Source organism: Octodon degus, unplaced genomic scaffold (assembly GCF_000260255.1).
Source record: "Octodon degus isolate 3935 unplaced genomic scaffold, OctDeg1.0 scaffold00148, whole genome shotgun sequence".
In the NCBI taxonomy this organism is placed as follows: Eukaryota; Metazoa; Chordata; class Mammalia; order Rodentia; family Octodontidae; genus Octodon; species Octodon degus.
In genome coordinates, this window is record NW_004524724.1 from 5,667,214 (window position 1) to 5,687,071 (window position 19,858).

General features: G+C 54.0%; 1 protein-coding gene across 5 annotated transcripts in view; it reads right to left on the reverse strand.

Annotated features, from left to right (window-relative positions):
• Positions 1 to 3,398: 3,398 nt before the first annotated feature.
• Grhl2 (grainyhead like transcription factor 2) overlaps positions 3,399 to 19,858 on the reverse strand; it is a 129,645-nt gene continuing 113,185 nt past the window's right edge. For 4 of the 5 annotated variants that reach the window (XM_023702307.1, XM_004642263.3, XM_023702309.1 and 1 more), the window contains 5 exons: positions 18,199 to 18,230; positions 13,743 to 13,837; positions 10,929 to 11,014; positions 5,312 to 5,376; positions 3,399 to 3,977 (listed from right to left, as the gene is read on the reverse strand). In XM_023702307.1, the coding sequence (XP_023558075.1) occupies positions 3,863 to 3,977; positions 5,312 to 5,376; positions 10,929 to 11,014; positions 13,743 to 13,837; positions 18,199 to 18,230 (393 nt within the window). In that variant the 3' untranslated portion in view covers positions 3,399 to 3,862. The remainder of the gene's footprint in view (positions 3,978 to 5,311; positions 5,377 to 10,928; positions 11,015 to 13,742; positions 13,838 to 18,198; positions 18,231 to 19,858) is intronic. The other variant, XM_023702308.1, reaches the window with a different exon arrangement.

Consider the following 19,858-nt stretch of genomic DNA (forward strand, 5'->3'; position numbering starts at 1 on the left):
CAGCGTGGGTCCTGGTGGCCTCCCCTCCACAGTCTTGGAAGGGGGCTGACTCAAGTGGGTTTCCAGGGACTGAGGCAAGCGGGTTTCCGACCTTGGAAAGCTGCCCGCCTGCCTGTGGTGTCCAGTGATCCCGGCAGTGCTCACCGCATGCTGAGTGCAGCGCATGGTCTGGGGCACACGTTAGGACGATGCGAACGACAGCACAGAGCTAACTCAGGACAGCTGGGCAGGGCCGCAGCTGAGGGGAGGTGGCTCCTGGCTTCTCCCCCACTAGTCCAGGAATGGCTGGTGCGCTTCTGGCTCTTTAGAAGAACGGGAGAGAACAGCAGGGCCTGCCCCCCTCCAACCACGTTAAATCCTCACCTGCGCCACCAGCACCAGCTGCAGGCACAGCCAGCCAGGGGGTAGGCTAAGACGCATCTTCCGACAGCGGTGTGGAGTCACTGTGCTGCTGGCGTGGGTCCTGGTGGCCTCCCCCTCCGTGGCCTTGCAGGTGTGGTGCCAGACGGAGGAGAGAGAAGGGCTGACCTGAGCACAGCACTGGCTTCAGCTCAGCAAGTTCTGTCCAGGCTTGATACCACCGCGAAGCAGCTCACAGGGCAGGGCGCAGAGTGGGCGGCTCCCCTGGGGCACAGGCCAGGGAAGCCAGCAGGGTGCCCACAGTGGGCACCTCTGCACTGTGTCCTTCCTCTTCAGTTGCTTTCTCTGGCCAGCATCCCTGTCGATCGGCCCATTCCCGAGTCTCCAGTATGAGCTCACGTGCCACGTAGAGGGGCACAGGAAGCCCAGGGCTGAAGGACCTCTGCGGACAGAGCCCAGGCAACGCCAAGGTGACCCTTCAGGAAACTCAGCAGAGGTGTCTCTCTGGGGAGCTGGCAGTGGATGGCACAAAGGGTGAGTGTAGCACACCCAACAGCAGGACTGTGTGGTCATCACAGACCAAGAAGGAGGGTATAGAGGCCGCGGGTCTGCAGGCAGCAGGGGCAGAGAAGAGGCACCGTGCCCTCAGGCAGGGGATACAGCTCTTGATGAGAAGCCATGGGGCCCACTGCTGTACCCTGTGCCTCCCCAGAGGAGCCTCAGCAAGTGCCCTCTGCGAGGGCCCTGATTCTCACACAGGGCATGAGAGTTGCCATCAGGCTGGGGGCCATGGCAAATTTTCGAAGGCAAATTTCAGCCAATATGTGCAAGCTGTGGACATGGACGAAAGGCAGTTGCTCCCTGCTGGAAGGGACACCCTGGTCACCAAGGAACTCACAGCTGGACTGGAATGGTGCCGAGCCAGGTATTCCAGAGCAAGACAGTGTCGCAACCAGAGAGGCTGGCCTGGTGGACTGAGGGAGCAGCAAGTATCCATGGGAAGCCCAGAAAAGAGGGGCAGCCCTGGGGCATGGCCAGGAGAGGTGGGCTCAACCCCTTCCCTGCAAGCCTGCAGGGCCACGCTGGAGCCGGTGACATCTTCCACCTGCGCCCCAGTTAGCCCTGGGCTGCTCTTCAGCAGCTGAGGCAGGCAGCCTGGCACCCAGGAACCTCCCATGGACAGTGCCCCCAACACCTTCTTAGGAAGCATCAGATGCTGTTGTTTATGTTATGAATATTTATTTTCTTCTTAAAAATGTACAAAAAATAAAATAGCTGTATTTATAGTTTATAGATTTCCCCTCTCCCATTTACAAAACTATTAAGTTACATTTACCTCATTTTCTTTTTAACATGAGAGCAAACTGTACACACAAGTCTCTCAAGCTTGTCTTTAAGAAAGGACCATTCTGAGAATTTGGCACAAACCCTCTATTTCTGTTGCTTTTTCGTAATTTTAAATAAGGAGGAAAACAAATGCCTGACTCATTTCACACTTCGCGAGCGTCTGGGCTGGGACGGGCCCCCGCCTTCCAGGGACCAGCTCCAGGGCAGCGTCTGGCTGCCTTTTCCTGCTGGTTCCACTTTCTGAGCTGCACAGCCCAAACAACTGGGGACGCAGAAGACGCCACTCAGGTGTCCCCCACTGTTTAGGGACTGCCAACATAAAGCTTATTTATTCATTTTGGAGTGATTAAAGGACAAAGAAAAGAGGCAGCGAGCTTTCCTTTCTGGAATGTTCTCCTGGGGAGCTTTGATCGCAGCTCTGCTAACACACGGAAGGGGTCATGGAAGCCACCTGTGTGTACTTGAAGACACGGACAAATGGGATGGGTGGCACTGTCCCCCAACCTTGAGTGGCACGGCCTTGTCACCTTGGCTCTGGCAATGCTCACCAGAGGCAGAGGTGTCTCCCTTTTGCCTCGGACAGAGCCCACAGCCTCCACGGGAACTGGGTCTTTCCAGCCCATGGCTATCTCCAGCTGCCACACCTGTGGCTTTCCCTGCGCTGGGGTCCCCAGCCTGGCCTCAGGGCCTGCCCGTCCCATCCAAACCAGTTCTTAACCGTGGGGGCCAGCAGGTATGGGCTCCCATGAATTTCTAGCACTGAACGTCATCTTAGACCTGAGCCCCAAGAGGGCCCAGGCGAGTTCTGCGTGGCTGGTCGGGGGGGTGGAGGGGGGACGGGACGGGACTGGAGCACAGCTGAGCCCCACGGGTAGACTCGCAATGTCGTGGGGAGAGGTGGCAGGCCAAGCAGAGCTGGGCAGCGGTGGCACCTGCTCTCCATCCCATCCAACTCCTTCACAGGCTAGAGGCCTCCGGCTCTGCTGGGGGCAGCCTGGCTGCTGTTCAGGTCTGGGGAACACAGCGTCCCACATCGCAGGCACCAGGGGCGCCAAAGCGATTTATCACACATCCCGACTTTTCACAGAGCCTGTCCTCAGGTGGCATGGGGTGGGATATGTCTGTTGGCCACCAAGTTGAGGGGTTCAGCCCAGAGGGTGCACGTGAACCCCTAAGCTGCTGACAGTTTTGGGAGGGTTCTCTCTGGGGTGCCCTCTCCTCTTCTGGCAGCCTGCCCCCAGCTCCAGAACTGCATCCAAGCAGCTGCCCCTTGCAGTCCCTGGCACGAGCCAGAGCTGGGCTTGGTGCAAGACTCCACGAGGGATGGAGGGCACGATGCCAACTGCCAGGTGCCACACAGCATCCGAAGTGCCCAGGTCAGCAGGGCGGCCTCGCTGCTGGCCACTGGGGTGTCTCAGACTGCGCTGCAGAAGAACCAGGACGTGAGGCAGCCCGGGGAGGCGGCAGCAGAGGCTGAGGTGCCTGGTGGCCCAGATGCCTCCAGGAGAGTCCGTCTTGGCTGTCACAGCCCTTGGCTCAGCATGAGTTCTGCACAGTGCGGGCAGAGCCCTCAGTCCCTGGGGAGGTGCCTGCCAGGCCAGGGCCTGTGGCCCTGTGCACCGGGTGAATTATATTACAGCCATTTATACACACTATGTACACGCTGCTGGGCACGCTTCGAGCTCATGTCCCCCAGACAGGGCCAGCAGCTGCTTGCTCACTGCAGGGTTCTAGCAGGATGACCCCTCAAAGGGCCACGAGTTTGTCAGGGTAGGGCACCCCCCTGTGGCCCCACCTGTGATCACCACTCCCAGTGCAGCTAGCTACTGGGTCAGGCACCAGGAGCTGCAGAGAAGCGAGAGCAGGGAGAGAGGCTTCTGGCTCTGGGGCCTGGGGGTGGCCGGTGCCTGCAGAGGGGCTCGGGGCTGTCGCCCACAGAACCAGCAGTGACCTGTGCAGTCTGACCATCTGGCCCCGGGCTCTGGAGAAGGCAGCAATAAATAAGGACTCATGAGCCCCGGGCGGTGGCTAGGTCCCAGCAGGGCACTGAGTCCCAGTGCGGTTGGTCGGGGTCTTGTAACAGCAGTTGGGAGAGGAAATGGCGGACAGCTCCGCCGGGAAGCATGGGGCGCTCCTGCAGGGGCCGGCCCAGGCCTCAGATCTCCATGAGGGTGACCTTAAAGCCTTCCACCATGCTCTCCATGTTGAGGATGAAGGTGTCCTCGTTGGAGTAGTGCTCGATGATGTTGTCATCCATGTTCACCAGGATGCTGCCAGAGAAGGGGACACAAAGAAGCGTGGGCGCTGCAGGCAGGCCTGGGCTGGGCGCTGGGGGCGGGGCTGGAGGCCACGCCCCCTCTTGGGGCACCTTCCCCCTGCCCCCCCCAACCCTCTTGCTTTGTAGATCGGTAAAGGGAGGCTCAAGAACTTAGCGAGGCTGACGCTGCCGCCAGCACAGCCGGGCCCCGACTATTTCTGGTAAGCTCTGAGGCCCCTGACCCAGCAGGGCAGCGACAGAAGCAAGGGTTCAGCCCCTCCGGCTGGATGTGGGAGGCGCCACCCTCCTCCCCCCACGCGCAGCCGGGGCTGAGCTTGTTGGAACCAGCTTCTTTCCCACACGGCCCTGCTCCGTGGCCAAATGCGCATGATGGATTTAGTTTTAACAAAATCAACAATTTCCAGAGTTTGCTCGTAAGGTCTTCGTTTGAGAACCCATCTTAATTCTATCAGGTTACTTCACCGTGCAGAGCCCCAGTTTATTCTACTGCCCCTGGGTGAGACGCGCCAGGCATGGGGCCCACACGCACGGCCAGTGCCGTCCTCAGCAAGGTGTCCCGCAGCCACTCACAGGGAAGCGCCAAAGGCTCTGCTCCCGCTGGCCTATCCGCTCAGAAAGCCTGGGAACCCTGGGTCAGCAGGGGTCTTCAGGAGGGGATGCAGGGGAGTTCGGGCCCTCTGTCTCCTGCCCCATGTGGCACCACAGCTGCTCTGAGAGAAGCCTCGGCCAGTGCCGTCAGGTCGCAGCCCGGGAGCTGAGCTCTGAGGCCAGGCCTAGCGCTCCAGTGTTTCCTGCTAAGTGAGCTGCATCCGGGGCCGGGCGCGTCTGGGGCTCTGGCTTGGTTTCCACTGGGAAAGGAGAGGATGGCAGTGGTGGCCTCGCAGAACAGTGAGGCAGAGCAGAGGGACACGGGCAGGACGCTGAGCAGATGAGAGCTGCTGCTCCCGGCAAATGGGGACAGGAAAGAAGTGTCTAGGACCTAGGCCTGCTCCCATGGTTGGCCTGGAGCCAACCTTGAGGGCCATGTGCAAGTGCCCACCAACACTGACTAGAGGGAGCCTCGCCTTTGCCCCCGTGCTCGCCCCCTCCCACCCCGCCAGGCCGCCGTGAATCCTGTCACCGGGACAGGGACCTCCATCAGTGTGCTGCCGTGTGCTCCTGTCCTCCCTCGTGAAAGGCTCGCGCACCTGCCTCAAGCAGCCCTGCAGGCCTCCAGGGCAGCTCACTCTCGTGAAGGGGCGACAGAAGTGACACGAGATGGGCACTGTTTAGGAAGAGCACCACGCAGGCCTGTCTGATTTGGAAGTGAGCTGGTTTCTTTCTTACCCCTTTTTGCTTTTCTTGTACAGCTTTGCAATCTTCTCCACCGGCAGCCCATACTTCTCAGATATCTGCAACAGCAAGCACAAGAAGCCATGAGCGCAGCGCGGACCCCGCAGGCGGTGCAAGTGCCAGCTCCCAGCCTGGACGAGCTCCTGGCACGCACAGCACCACGCAGGCCTCAGACCCCCAACGTGCTCCTGTGAGGGCCACCAGGCAGACCCCGATCCTCCCACAACAGTCAGCCACCTGACGACACCTAGGATGACAGAGGCGCCCCACGGCCATCAGAGATGAGCTCTGACCGTGACGCTGGAGTAAGTAGGAAGCCGTATAGAAAGAGGATTAACAAGTTAACTTGGACTCCTCCGTGCCTCACAGCAAAGTCAATTTCAAGTGGATCAGAAATTTATATGTGAAAGGTGAGACCATAAAAGTACAAGAAGAAACCGCAGCTCTTGGCGCTCCTGTCATCTTAAAGTAAGAAGATCTTTCTACAGCCTCGGGTAAAAAGTCAATAAAACAGAAAATTAAAAATACCAGTGTAGCCAAGACCACCATAAAAACCCAAAGGCAAATAATACACCAGGAAACATTCTGACAACACAAATGCCAGACATAAAACTGACTTCCTTAAGTTACAAAGAATTCCAGCGCATTAAGAGCTTAACAACTCAGTGGAAAAAGAATACAAGAAAAAGAAGCACTTCATAAAGAAAAAATATAGTCACACAGTAAACATCCTGTCACTTATAATTTGACATTTTCAAGTTAAAGCAACAGAATGCTACTTTTAATTTTATCTGCTTAACAAAAATGAAAAATTAATACTGCAAAGGACTGGCCAAATAGCTCAGCGGATTAACCAGGGGTTTGATCCCCAGGCCTGCCCTGCTGTGTCCCCCGCACCCTGCCCCCACCCAGGGCACACTGAGATGGCAATTGAGACTGGGTGTGGTGGCACGTGCCTTAATCCCAGCTCTTGGGAGGCTGTAAACAGGCAGATCACTAAGAGTCCGATCCAGTAGTGAGACCCTGAACACCTGGTAGACCCTTCCCTAAAATACAAAATAATAATAATAACAATAATAATAATACTGCAGCGCCAGCCAGAGCAGGAGAAGTGTCTCATATTCTACAGCTGAGAGAGGAACAGCCGCTATCTTTCTGGGAGATACTTTGGGAGAAGCAAATACCAAGTGCATAAATGCTTTGACCAATACCTTCCATATCTAGTTAATCTGATGGGGCAAAAATTTTCAAAATAACACAATGCACAGAACATGTGTTAAACATATTTTAGTATGCCACAGTTGAAAACCATGCAGGCACAAACAAGATGGGAAGTGCACATAAATTCACATTTTTTAAAAAATAACCTTAATATATTTAAGAGAAGTCAAGTTTCAAAACAGCACATGTAATGGGGCCATGCATACATGGTGTATGTCCATACTATATGTAAGTATAGTTGAAATGCAGTAATGTCTAAATTTCTTTTTTCTTTTCTGTATTTAGAGCAGGGTCTTCCAGGTCTACAGGGTCTCACCAGATCGGATGTGCAGCGATCCTCCTGTTTTCAGCCTCTCAAGCGCTGGGATGGCAGCCGCGCCGCCGCGCCCAGTCTCATTCGCGTCTCAGTGTGCCGTGGGGGCGGGGCCGGCGTGGCAGGCCTGGGGACTGAACCCCGGCCACTGTGCTCTGCCTAAGCAGGCACTCTGGTGCACTGAGCTATCGGGTCGTTCCTTTAAATTTCAAATAAAACACACTGCCCCGAACTTCGCCCTCCACACTCTGCTCACCTCGCGCACAACGCCCACAGTGCCACTTTCTGCAGCAGGCCTGGAAGTCCTCCTTGAGAGTTTACAGGACACGAGAAAAAATACGGCCAATGCTGCCGCGCATGCCAGCCAACAGAAAGGCGGCTCACAACCGCGCCGCCGCGCCCTCAGCCTCCGCAGTCAGCGGACCCGCACCGCGGCCTGCCAGCTCCCCCCTGAAGTCCAACTGAGCACGAAGGCAACGTTCTGAGCAGAGCCAGGCCACCAAGGCAGCCACAACAAGGCACTAAAAGCACTCATGAAGAGTAGCTCCAGGACTACGTCAGAGAGTGGCCAAACGACGGTGGCGCCCAAAGGGAGGCGGCGTTCTGAGGGCGTTCACGGCAGTGTCCCTTTTACGGGAGCATCTTCATTTCAACACTGTGTACAGTCCATAGGACATATGTACATCGCCTGCTGGCTCTATTCCAGCGGCTCCTGCTGAAGAATGGACAGAAAAAGGTAATTTCTTCTGCTCTGTAAAAATTTGCAGTTTATTCTGGTTAGAATGTGTGTTTGGGCTGGCCAAGTAGCTCAGCAGGGTAAAGCACCTGCAAGTAGGCTCATGGACCAGGGGTTTGATCTCCGGGCCTGCCGAGCCAGCCCTGCCCCCAGGGCGCACTGAGAAGGCAATTGAGACTGGGCGTGGTGGCGGGCCTGTAATCCCAGCTCTTGGGAGGCTGTAAACAGGAGGTTCACTATGAGTCCGATCTAGTAGTGAGACCCTGAACACCCTGTAGACCCTTCCCTAAAATTTTTTTTTAAAAAAAGTTTGTTTTATGAACACAAAGTAGTGATAGCTGAGAAGCCGATGGCCCTGGGAAGGCCTGCCCCTCACTCTGCCCACCTATGTTCCTCCAGGGGCTATGGAACCCACAGGAAGGGGCAGCTGGGGAGGTCTGGGAGTGGATTACTGGAAAGTGTAGCAGAGGCCAGAAAAAGAGGCTGAAGAGTTCTTAAGCAAAGCTGGAACTACTTTGGATCCTGGGACGATCTGGTGCTACAGGGCATCATCGATTCCAAGCCCAGGATCAACTCCCACCCTGAAACAAATGCAGAAGGAGCTGGGCTGGGGTCCAAGTGCCCCTGAGCAGTCCTGTGACCAGCACTGAGCCCCAGTGAGTGTCAGAAGTAACGTATGGGAGGACACCCTCCATCTGAAGAAGCAGCACTGAATACAAGAGAATGCTTATGAAGCACAGGGGCAGAATTCTGATCTAAAGATAGGACTGCCGAAATTAAAAAAATTAAAAGTCCAGCAGATGAACTGAGGGACTGATGGCCAACTTAGTAAACCAAATAGTGTCAGGAAAAATCAAGCCAAAAAATCTTAAAGCACAAAGCAAAAACACACACGCACACCAAGAAGGAAAGAAGAGATTTAAAGAATAGAAGGTTACGTGCGATATTAAAAAAAAAAAAAAAGCCACTCCAGGCAAAACAGGAGATGAAAAGGAAGCACTGAACAAATACCAGAAACAAGACCCATCTGTCTGGCCAGGAGTGGGGGTCCCGCATCCCAGGAGATACACCAGGAAAGGACTCACACACCAGGTGGTCCAAAAAGTAAGGAAAACACTGCACGCCCAGACAGAAAGCACAAGCGGCTTCGTCAGGACAAGGCTGAGCCTGGCTTCAGCCTTCTCGTGAGCAACTCGAGAAGAGGACTTCGCCTGAGAGTCCTCCACACCAGCCAGCCTCCCTCCTCAGATGGAGGAGCCCTCTCCAAGACAGACAAGAGTCCGACAGCGTCCAGCCTCACGGCCCACTGGAGGAGGAAGACTCACAGAGCCCACCTGACCGCACACAGACGTACTGGACAGACCACAAACCATGCCAAGGGGCACAACATAAGATCCGGGGCTGCAACACAAGCACTTGCCTGGCCTGCGGTGTGAAATACAGAGATCAACGAAACTCCTGCAGCACAAGGGTACAACGCAAAGCAGGGTCTCATGAGCCACCATCTGGGACGATTTGAGCCAAGTGTACAAGGAGATGGACGGGAGGGATGCACGTCTCACATTACAGAGGGTCCAGGAGCTGGAGGCTTGGGGGAGCGGGGCATAGCTAGTTTTCTTTTCAAATAAAAGAGAAATAAAAGGAAAAGGAACTGGAACCATTTAGGAAAAGTGAAGATGACTTTTAAATTTAAAAAGGGGAGAAAAGCAACTTTTCTGACTGAGAAACTAGAAAGTAAAAGAAAGTCACAACATAAAATAATCAACAAAATGAGGGAAGAGATAAAGAAGTACTTCAGTCATTCCACCAGATGTAAACATACTTCATCCTTCCAGGAAAAAACCGTGTGCAAGTAGGTGAAAATGAAAACAAAAAAGTACATAAATAAGAGGACAAGAAAGTAAGTGAGCTGTGTTTGAAAGAAAACTCCTGAACAGGGCGGGGGCGATAGCTCGGCCATCTAAGCACCTGCTTGGCAAGCACGAGGACCTGGGTTCGATCCCAGAACTGCACGTGGTGTTGGCCCTAGAACCCCGAAACCAGGCCTGGTGGCGCACGCCTGTAATCCCAGCACTGGGGAGGCTGAGAGGAAGATCACTACGGGTCTGAACTACCTAGTGAGACCCTGTACCAAATAAATAAATAAATAAATGATTAAAAAGAAAACCACTGAACACAGCGAGATGAGTAAAGGCTTCGATGATGGACAAATGGCCAGACCAGCAAGTGAGAACCAGAAGCAGATCTACAGGCAGAGGCTGCTGCAGCACAGCTCGGTGAGGGCAGTGGGCTTGGTGCGCCAACAGCGTGAGGCAGGGGAAGGCCGCCTCACCAATGCTGCGTGGAAACACAGCTCCCGGTGGGTGGAAGGACACCTCGTGAAAGCGCAGCTATGATGGACGACTCCAGTGCCCCTTCCTCAGAGCTGGACAAACGCAGTACACTGGTACGAACCGCACGGCTCTACGTTATGTGATACAGTAAGCGCACAGCATGCAGACATTCCATCTCCAGCAGGAACTCTCTCATGTACAGGCAACAGCATAAACCAGTGGCTCATCCATAGCACAGTGAGAAATCCCATTTTCAGTTATCCAAAATGTTGGGCCTCCTGGGAGCACCGCTAAGTGACCCAGCAGTCGCACACCGGCGTCCCTAGAAACGCACACCCCTGCAGCTCGGCAGCGTGAAGAGGCAGCACCAGCAAGCGCCACACCACCTCCACGCTCCTTCCTAACCTGCAATACCGACATGCCGCACCCAGCTCCTCTGGACGGAGGTCTATTCCGCACTTTTTCTTCCCACGCGGGCGCATGGTCCCTGGGCCCCACACCTGCACCCCCAGCTCACAAGGGATCTTCTATTACATACAGGCTTGGGGAAAGGCTGGGAAGAACTTGTGCTCCAAGCAGTTGAGTTCATGTGTGCCGTGTGTGGAATAAAAAATAACCCTCTGTGCCCACGCCGGGCGGGGGGAGGAAGGACCACCCTCGGATCACTGCAGGCTGCATCTTCCTCAACCAAGCAGTCCTATTTATTTTAGGGTACGCTAGCAAGATCCTCACTGGTTTTGTCGTGTGTACTTAGAAGTCAAATCTGTCTAATCTGGTTTCAGCAGAGCCCAGGAGAAGCTCTCAGCCCGGTCCTCCTGCGCAATCTCGTAGGCTCAGCTGCAGGCAGCCTGGGACGGCGGCCTCTTCAGTTCCCATGCTAAGATGCCCATGACCAGCAGGCAGCGCCACAGAGCCCAGGCTCCCGCTTCCTCAAGTGTCCGTTCTGGGGTCACCCAAGTGACTGCCTGTCCTGCATGAGGACAACAGCAGGTAGGGGCGGGGGCTCACCGCTTCCATCAGGCCTTTGACCGTGGGGGACTTCAGCATCAGCGCATCGAACACATCATCCGTCTCCTTCCTCACGTACAGCAGCACTGGAAGACAAGTAGAGAGGGCCTGCGACATCGCGACCCTGCTGAGGGACGTGGCCTGCGGCCGGGGGCATGAGGTAAACGGGGCCACCCAGGCTGTCAGATGCCCTGACTCAGGTTCATGGGGAGCTCCCCAAGGTGGGCACTGATGCTCCCCGAATCCCCCACGCACGTGTCCCGGCCTTGTCAGGGAACCGTGGGGAGGGGCATGCTGGGAAGGCGACCTTGCAGCAGCAGAGAGCTGAGCTGTGGAGGTTATAGGGGCTTCCAGGCCGGCAACAGGGGAAGGAGGGGGCTGCACAATGCAGGCAGACACCAGCAAAACCTCGGCGCATGCACCCCAGTGGTCCCCTGTGAAGCTAGACATAAGGGTCCACCACACGGGGGCACTGTGAAGGACCCAAGGGTGAAGTCCACGTGGCTTGGTGCAGGCCGGGCCCTCGGCAAGCACTGGGACCCCTGGCGAAGCGGATGCAGGCACTAGTTGGTCTGGGAAATCACACTTGGAGCCGGAGCACGCCCAGGCTGAGGGATGGCGGGGGCCCGGCCACCCTTGAAGGTGGGTGTGGAGGTAGAGGCTTGGACACCCAGGCCCATACAGGCTCCGGCCTGGCAGCGTCTGTCCTTCCAGTGGTGCACGCGCGCACTCGCTGCCCGCCCCTCCCCGGTAGTGGGACTTCTGGTTCTGAGAAGGCGGAGGTCACCCCAGGAAACACGCCAGGTCAGAGAGCCCTGCTCCGGTCAGCCTCCAACTTGGCAGGAATGGCCACCCACCGAAAAGCAAGGTGATGGGTCCCAGATCCCGTCCTCCCACCTGCCCAGGTGCCCAACGGTGTCGCTTCCTGGGGCACACAGGGGCAGGGGCTGCTGGTCACTGAGCTGGGACGGGAGTGGGCACAGCAGAACAGCCAGGGGAGGGAGGAGGCTGTGGGCTACGTAGTTACTTTCTCTTTATCTGATATAAAAATACTGATTAGACAACAGGATGTACAAAGGGTTGTACAGGGCTACAGGATAAATCCTGAGAGTACTTGGCTGACCTTATCAGATACAAAAGTTACATTTCTTGTTATATAGGTCTTGCTATATCTTGGTCTTAACCATCCAGCAGAAAAGTATAAAAACGAGGTATATAAAGTAAATCCATATTAATACGATGAGCTATAAAAGGCTCAAGTCAATAACTTCTGAGGATAACCCACTAATATTATAGACTGCTAGACAGTGTTAGATTGTTTAGTTGAATTCAAATACCTATAGTATTTAGATGCCAATAGAATATTCACCTCTGACAGGACAAAAAAAAAAAAAGGATACAAAGGAAGGATCATTTTGTATTTATATATACAAAATAGGATAAATTCACAGCTACTTTTGCTTAATTCAATGAGAAGAAAGAGGTATACTAACAGTGTTTGGACAGAATATCCTGTCTGCTTCTTGTACGATGGATAACCACTAAGAAGATAACAATGTACAGTGTATTGATTATCAAAATTGTCCTATTAATCAGCTGTGAAAATAAATAAATAAAAATATTGATTAAATAAATAAAATGAACATCTCTGAAGATTTCCAAATTTAGTCCTCTGGGATGAATATTTTATAGCCTCCATTTCCGCTAAGATGAATGGTTTATAAGAGGGACAATGTCAGCACTACATGGAAAAATAAGTAGAACCTAGAACCCCAATTACATCTAGATGAGGAAAACAAAGTCAAAGAGAAACCCAGGTGGCTCTCACAGAAGAAAATCCTGACGCCCTCAAGTCCAGCAGCACCACTCCCCCGGAAAGCCCACCCTCTGCCCTAGACAGCTCTGCCCCTCCAGTCACAAACTGTCTTGCAGACACAACGCTGCCCCTCGCTTCCATGGTGGCTGGCAAGGGCCAGGGGTGATCTTCCACAGAAGGGGAGGGGAGGAGGGCCACCAGGGACAGTCCCTCGGCTTCCCCACAGGCACCTGTGGGCGGCTGGTTTGGAGTGCTAGGCGTTTCCAGGAAGCCAGTTCCATCCGCTCTGTGCATGGCAGAGCCAGCGGACTCATTACCGGGGGGCAGCAGCGGCATGGACCACCCAAGTGGTTGCGAAGGCAAATCAACCACGGCAGTAGCTCTGGTGACGGGTCTGAGCACGTCTCTCTCGGGGAACTTCCAACATAAAGAGTAAGAACTGTCGCTGACCGTGACTCAAAGAGTCTGCCTCCCTCCTATGTGCAGTGGGTGCTCCAAGCAAGAACCTTCCAGGGGCCACTTCCCTTACTGCTGGCAGGTCACGGTGCCCTGGTGTGTCACTGTGATTCAGAGCTAGCAAGACCAGTGACTTACTTTAAATTACAACCCAATATAATTCTTGAAGCCCTCCCAGTTGGCATCGGCTCAGGACAAGGGTCCCCAGAACAGTGGGGCTGGTGAGATGCGGACGCCTTTGGGCTCTGTTTCTGATCCTCTGGGGAGGTGGAATAAGATCCAAGCAGAAGGAGGGAGCAAGTGATGTCCAGGAAAGCAGAGATTCAAGCCATCACTAACTTTGGCAACACAGGAAGGCGCTGTCCATTCAAGGTGTCGGAAAGGACAGAGGTGAAGGCAGGAGAGGACCAACCGTGAGCTACCCTAGTAGTAAGAACTGGGTGGGGCTCGGGCTCCCCGCCCAGGCTGGTTGTGCTTCGTTCTCCTCAGACAGTGGGCCCCCACCCTGTGCACACACCCATGTGTGTCCCAACCCGAGGTACCTCGCTTTATGCCTTCTTCTTTCATCTGCTTAGTGGGTGTTGGGCCAAACTCCTCCTCCATGGGTCTGAACATCCGTTTAACGAGGACACTGCTACTGGAAAAGACAGCAGAAGCTTTTAAGCAAAGCAGACAAGGGTCCAAACCCAAAGTCATGCATGTGTCTGTCCCCGCTCTCCTCCACAGCTAGCTAGACCCACCGTTGACCTCCCCTCCCCCTTGCAGGTCCTGGGGCCTCCCAGCCTGAGGCCGAACCCTCACTGCCATCTCGGTGCTGACTAAGACCTGCTCTACCCTGCTGAGGTGAGGTGGTCTGGCTCTACCCACTGCAGCCTCTGCCTGTCCCCCTTTTCTGCTCAGATGTGGACTGGAGGAGGCAGGAGTGAGCCCAGTGTCCCTGCAGTCCCACATGCAGCTGAGGCCTGGCGATCCAGCCCCCTGGGGCACAGCAGGGACATAGGCCACCTCCCTGTGACTCTATGGCCAGGCTGTCCTGACTTCGTGCCGCTCTCCCTCTCTGGCTAGAGAGATGAGCCTGCAACACTCGGAGCTCCTCCAGGACCCAGGCCTTCTCCTCTGCCTGGACACCCAGTACTGAGGCCCTGCATGACCTCAACTGCACTAGCTCTGATGGCTCTGCATTTCCTCTGGAGTTTCTGTCTGTGCCAGGCACCCTAAGGAAGAGAAGAACTAAGAAGACAGAAGGGGAAGACAGCACACTCCTGCATGGACTCCTGCTAGTGGGTCTCACAGGAGGCCAGGCCGGTGTTTATCAGCTGTTCATCTCCCTGGGGATCCCTGAGCCCAGGAGCAAGGCCAGAGGGGAAGTTCAGCACAACTGTGCAGGCAGGAGTGCTGGACACACCTTGTTTCTAATCCCTGCTTTACAATTTACTGCTGTGGGATCTTGGACAAGTTTCTCAACTTCCCTGGGCCACAATCTCCTTCCCTGTCTAAAATGTCTGATAACAGAGCAACAAGGAGACAGAGGAGATGGAAATGCTGATTACCCGGCTGGGTAATTGCATATGTACCATGCTATCATACCCTACTTTAGAAGTAAATGCAGACATTATATGCCACATCAAAATTCAAAAATTAATTTAACTAAATAAAATGGAAAAGGCTGTCATGAGCACGGAGTGGACACACACGGCACTTGAGGATTCCCTGGCATCGCAAGCATCCCAACACCCCGGAGAAGCTGGATGAAGACGGCGATGGCGAGGCCAAGTCGGAGCTGTGGGGAGGAGCCATACGGGAAGGACAGCTGGCAACACTCAGAATCCCCTGGATCACCACCAAGCACCCCGCCACGACTGCCACTCCGGGCCAGTGTGAGTACTGACTCGCAAAGCTCCCCACACGGATGGGTTACCCTGGGCCAGTCTCAAGATTCCGGATAATGTGAAACCCTGTGACTCCCTGGTGGCATTATCACCTCTTCAGTCACGCTAATGCTCAGGAGAAGACAGCACGGGCAGGTAACTAAAGGGAGTCTGAAGCATACTGCGCTTCATGTCAGTGGCTTAAATGATGAAACCAACGGTGACCTAACTGATCTCACATTCTAGCTTATCCAAAGGGTTACCCAGCCAACAAAACTCCTTCATAAGACCCAGATTCTATGAAGCACATTTCGTCTCCTGGGTCACTTATGAATCCTGACACCGCAAACCAGCCAGGGCAAGGACCCGGCTTTATCCTGGCTCAGCGATGACTGGAGGCTCAGCATGGCAAGGGTCCTACAGTGGGCAAAGCAGCTAAGGAGAGCCGCCGTGACCTCACCTCTGAGGCACCACCCATAAGAGTTATGCAGTGAGTCCAAGCTGAGGAAGAGCAAGAGCCAGCATTCTCTTACCTTCTTGCCTAGTGTGTCAACCAAGGAAGACAGCTGGACAGTCGTCCAAAACTTAGGTCCCAGCACAGGTGGCAAGCAGTTTAAGGGCATTACTCCCTCTACCACTCATCACACTGTAATGACAGCAGGTGGCATTATGCTGTCACCTTAAGGAGGCACAGTGACCTTGATCTCAGAATTAGCAAATCTTTTCACAGAGCAGCCCGAGGCCAGGAGGTCAATGACGGGGCAACAGCCAGAGATGCCATCACTATCTTACGCTGGGTGAGCTTTCCTATGCTTGCTATGTACGAAGCAAGCTTTATTTGTATTTTTTCCAGTCTCATTGACTTTTGATAGCAGCCCATTCTAAGCTATGACAGACCTTGCAATTAAAGTAACATCTGGGATACATCTCATGCTTGTGAGAGTTAGGTATGCTTTTCTATGCCTTTGATTCTATAAACCCAGAAGGAGCCAACATGTTTTATGTGTTCTGAAGTCAATGGTTTCATTTATTTTCAATGTAAGGCCAGAAAGGAAGGGCAGGTAGACGTGGCTATCTGCTAGACGAAAGAGCCCAGACCGTAGGTTTCCCGGTATCCAGGCAAATTAAGTTTCATTACAGCACAGAAGGACTGGAGAACCAGGAAGAGCTGGTCTCCCCAGCACCAGACTCCATCCCGCTGGTCTCGTGAGGCAGTGGGTGTGCAGAATGGCCTGGAGGGGCACACACAGCCACGGGCTGTGGGGCCGCCTGCAGGGAGAGGAGTTCTCAGCTGTGAGCAGGAGTGCTAAGTTTCAAGACAAAAATACTGACGCTGCTGCAGAGGTGCTCCCCAAATTGAGAAAGGGGTTTCAGGCACCCCAGAGAGAGACAGAGAGAGAGCGAGCTCATTTTCCTGCTTACAGCCTGAAAAGACTAATCGCCGTTGAGTGTCCTACGTTAATGGAGGCTCGTGCCCCACGTTAGTTGCAGAAAACACAAGGTCATCTTCTATGCAAGTCCTCACGAGTCTTTCATTTGTGGGAGCAGAATCTCAACTAATTTCTCAGCAGATCACTCTTTGGGAAAGTCAGCCCAGGACTTCAGTCAGTGCCAGCTTGGGGTGCGCACGCAGTCACCTGACAGCCCAGTGAGGGCAGCAAGAGAACTGCCCGTGCTTAGCGCTCCGGGCAGCGCTTCTACGCCAGGCGAGGAGGACAGCCCAGGGGGAGCGGAAGAGCCTGCGGCTTCAGGGTCAGTCCTGAGCACGAGTCTGCCCCAGCCTAGTGGGCTGGAAACACTGCACTCCTCGAGATGCCCTCCCCTGGAGCTGAAAGCCCCCCGTTTTTCCTACAGAGCCTAGCCAACTACTCGGCTCTGCTGGAACAGCACCAAGCAAGCACACAAACAGCACAGGACTAACGTGGCTAAGTTTCAGGGAAACCGTGGGCACTTGGATTTCCTGAAATTTTCACACACCATGCAGTATTATTCTTTTGTGTTTCCAACGGCTAAAATGTAAGAAATCCACACTTAGTTTTCAGACTCTTCCAAGGCAGACAGGAGTTCGATGTGGTCCTCTGGCTGTCTGCTGCCACCCTGGCCCTAAGGTTAACTCTACATGATCTGCTCCCTGCACCAGGGGAGGTCTCACAGGTAAACAGGTAAGTTACACAGGAACAAGGATGTCCATGCTTGACCGTGGGCTGGGGGAAAGCCTGCAGATTTCAGTCCACATATCAAGGATAAAGACTGAAAAATAAATACCAAAAGTAAAAACATGGAAGGGACTGCCAGATAGCTCAGTGGACTAAAGCACCTGCTTAGGCAGATGCAGCAGGTGGTGTTCAATCCCTGGAGTACCTGTGCCGGCCCTGCCCCCGGGACACAGTGGTGAGTGAGACTGGGCGTGGTGCTGCACGCCTGTAATCCCAGCACTTGGGAGACAGAAAACAGGAAGGATCACTACAAGTCTGATCTATGTAGTGAGACCCTGTACTAAATACATAAAAATAAATAAATCATTGAAAAAGAAGAAAAATAAGCACTCAGATCTTAAGAAAAAATTAGCCCCAAATATTCTGTGACTCATATGGTTCAGATGCACGAATTTTAAGGAGAAGGTCCATCTTAAGGAGACTGTGGGGCTGGGAATATAGCTCAGTAGCAGAAGCACCTGCCTGACAGGCATAAGGTCCTGAGTCTGATTTCCAATCTGGGGGAAAAACAAAGACTACTAATAGACTCAGAAGCATCCCTGGAGGAACTGAAGATGCTGAGAAGTAAAACTGTACTTTAACAGTTGCAGAGGGGAAAGGGACATTTAACTGCTGAGGGAGGGTGACACTGATCCAGAGACAGGATGAAAGCTGAAGGGAAGAGGTCAAGAGCAGGGAGAAGTCGGTGACACTGACAACACAGCTTTATAGCACTGCAGTCCACCCAGAGGTACTGAGCATGCCATCGCTGGCAAGAAGAGCCAGCCCTAGGGGGGAGCGAGATCTGGAGGGGGTAAGGTGTCACGCCAGCCTCCCTCCCAGAGGGACCGGTCCCTGCGGGGTCTGAGTGAGACGGGCTGAGCCACACTTGGCCACCGGCGCAGGAACTGTGTGTTCGTAGGGAAACACCTTACCCTTCGCGCTCCTCATCTGTGTTGTAGTACACCTGTGAACAAACCAAGAGGTTCAAGTCAGATGAGAAGGACGCACGCTACCCAAGGGGCAGGCACACTTTCCTAGGGGAGAAACTGTCTCCAAAAGACAAAGCTGTTTAATTATGTCGAGTGTGGGTGCGTGCGCATCTGTGTTTCTAAAGAAATATAAAATTTACCTCCTCACATTCTCCCTGGGGTTACCTCTTAGATTTTAATGAAATAAAATTGGAAGTCTGTGCCTGTCTAGGTAAAGGCAGTGTGATTGGATTATTATGATCCGCCCTGAGCCAATTCTTGCTGCTCACATTAAGAAAGTCTGTTGCCAGCCAGATGTGAATTAGCGGGTTAGGAAGCCTTGGGCATGCAGGGTGACTGTGTCTGTGAGTAGCCTATGCCACTGAGTGGAGGAGAGCTGCCACCAGTCACTATGCTACTGTGGAGGGGACAGGCAGATGCCCCACGGAGGGAAAGCAGTGCCCCAGCCCTCTCTGAACTCTCCCCAAAGGGTGTGAAGTGGCCCTGGCATCAGGAACCTCTGTCCTCTTCTGGCTGGGAAATCTGCCTAGCATTGGAAGGTACTCCTGGCCAATAGGACCATCTGCAGGACGAATACCTTCAGGTGATCAGCTCGCGGCACCAGAATCAGAGTCAAAGGAAGTACAAAGATCCTTATCATGGATGGAACCACAGCCGATCAAGACAGGTGCCTGCTCCTGGCCACCCACGTGCGAGCGGTGTGGCATTCTATGGGTTGTGCTCAGGGCCAGGTCTAAACATTCAGTCACCTGAAACAGCCTCTGATCCCGATCCCTTCAGGGCTGCTCCCGAAGGCTCAGGACAGCTTCCAGATGCTGTGCCAGGCCTGACTGCCTGGACCTCCGTGAGGAGGTGCTCCACTGAACAGCCAGATTTCTTGGGGGACTTCAGTGGACACTGCTGTACTGGGTGTTTTGTTTTTTCTTAAACAGAAAACAATGGAGGCTAAATTGTGCTCTTCCCAACCCTGGGTTCAGAGTGGCATCCAGAGCTTCGGTCGCACGATGTATGGGAAATGGGGCTGTCCTTCTGTCCTTCTAGAGGCCACAGAGAGACCCACGAGAGTGCAGGCAGCAGCGGCACTGCCGGCCACGCGGCTGGACTGCCTTGTAAACGTGTCTGCTGGTGACTTGCATTGCGTGGTTCCCTTAAGAGCAGCATCACACATCTCCCCTGGCTGCTCCCCAGCGAGGGGACCCAAGCTTGCAGGCCACTGCTCCTTTCCTGCCCTCCTGACTGGCTCACTCCGTACTTCCGCCACTGTCATGGTCATTTCCCTTCCTCCTACATGACGAACATCTGTATTGTCCCTGCCTGCCATTGGGCCCATTGCAATGAAGACTTTTTTATGTATTTAGTACAGGGTCTCACTATGCAGCTCAGACTTGTAGTGATCCTCCTGTTTTCAGCCTCCCAAGTGCTGGGATTACAGGCGAGTGCCACCACACCCAGTCTCAATCATGGTCTCAGCATGCCCTGGGGAATGGGGCTGGCACGGCTTATGGTGCCAGGGATTGAACCCCAGTCCCTGTACTCTGCCTAAGCAGGTGCTTTAGTCCACTGAGCTATCTGGCTGGCCATGCAATAAAGACTTTTTAAGTAA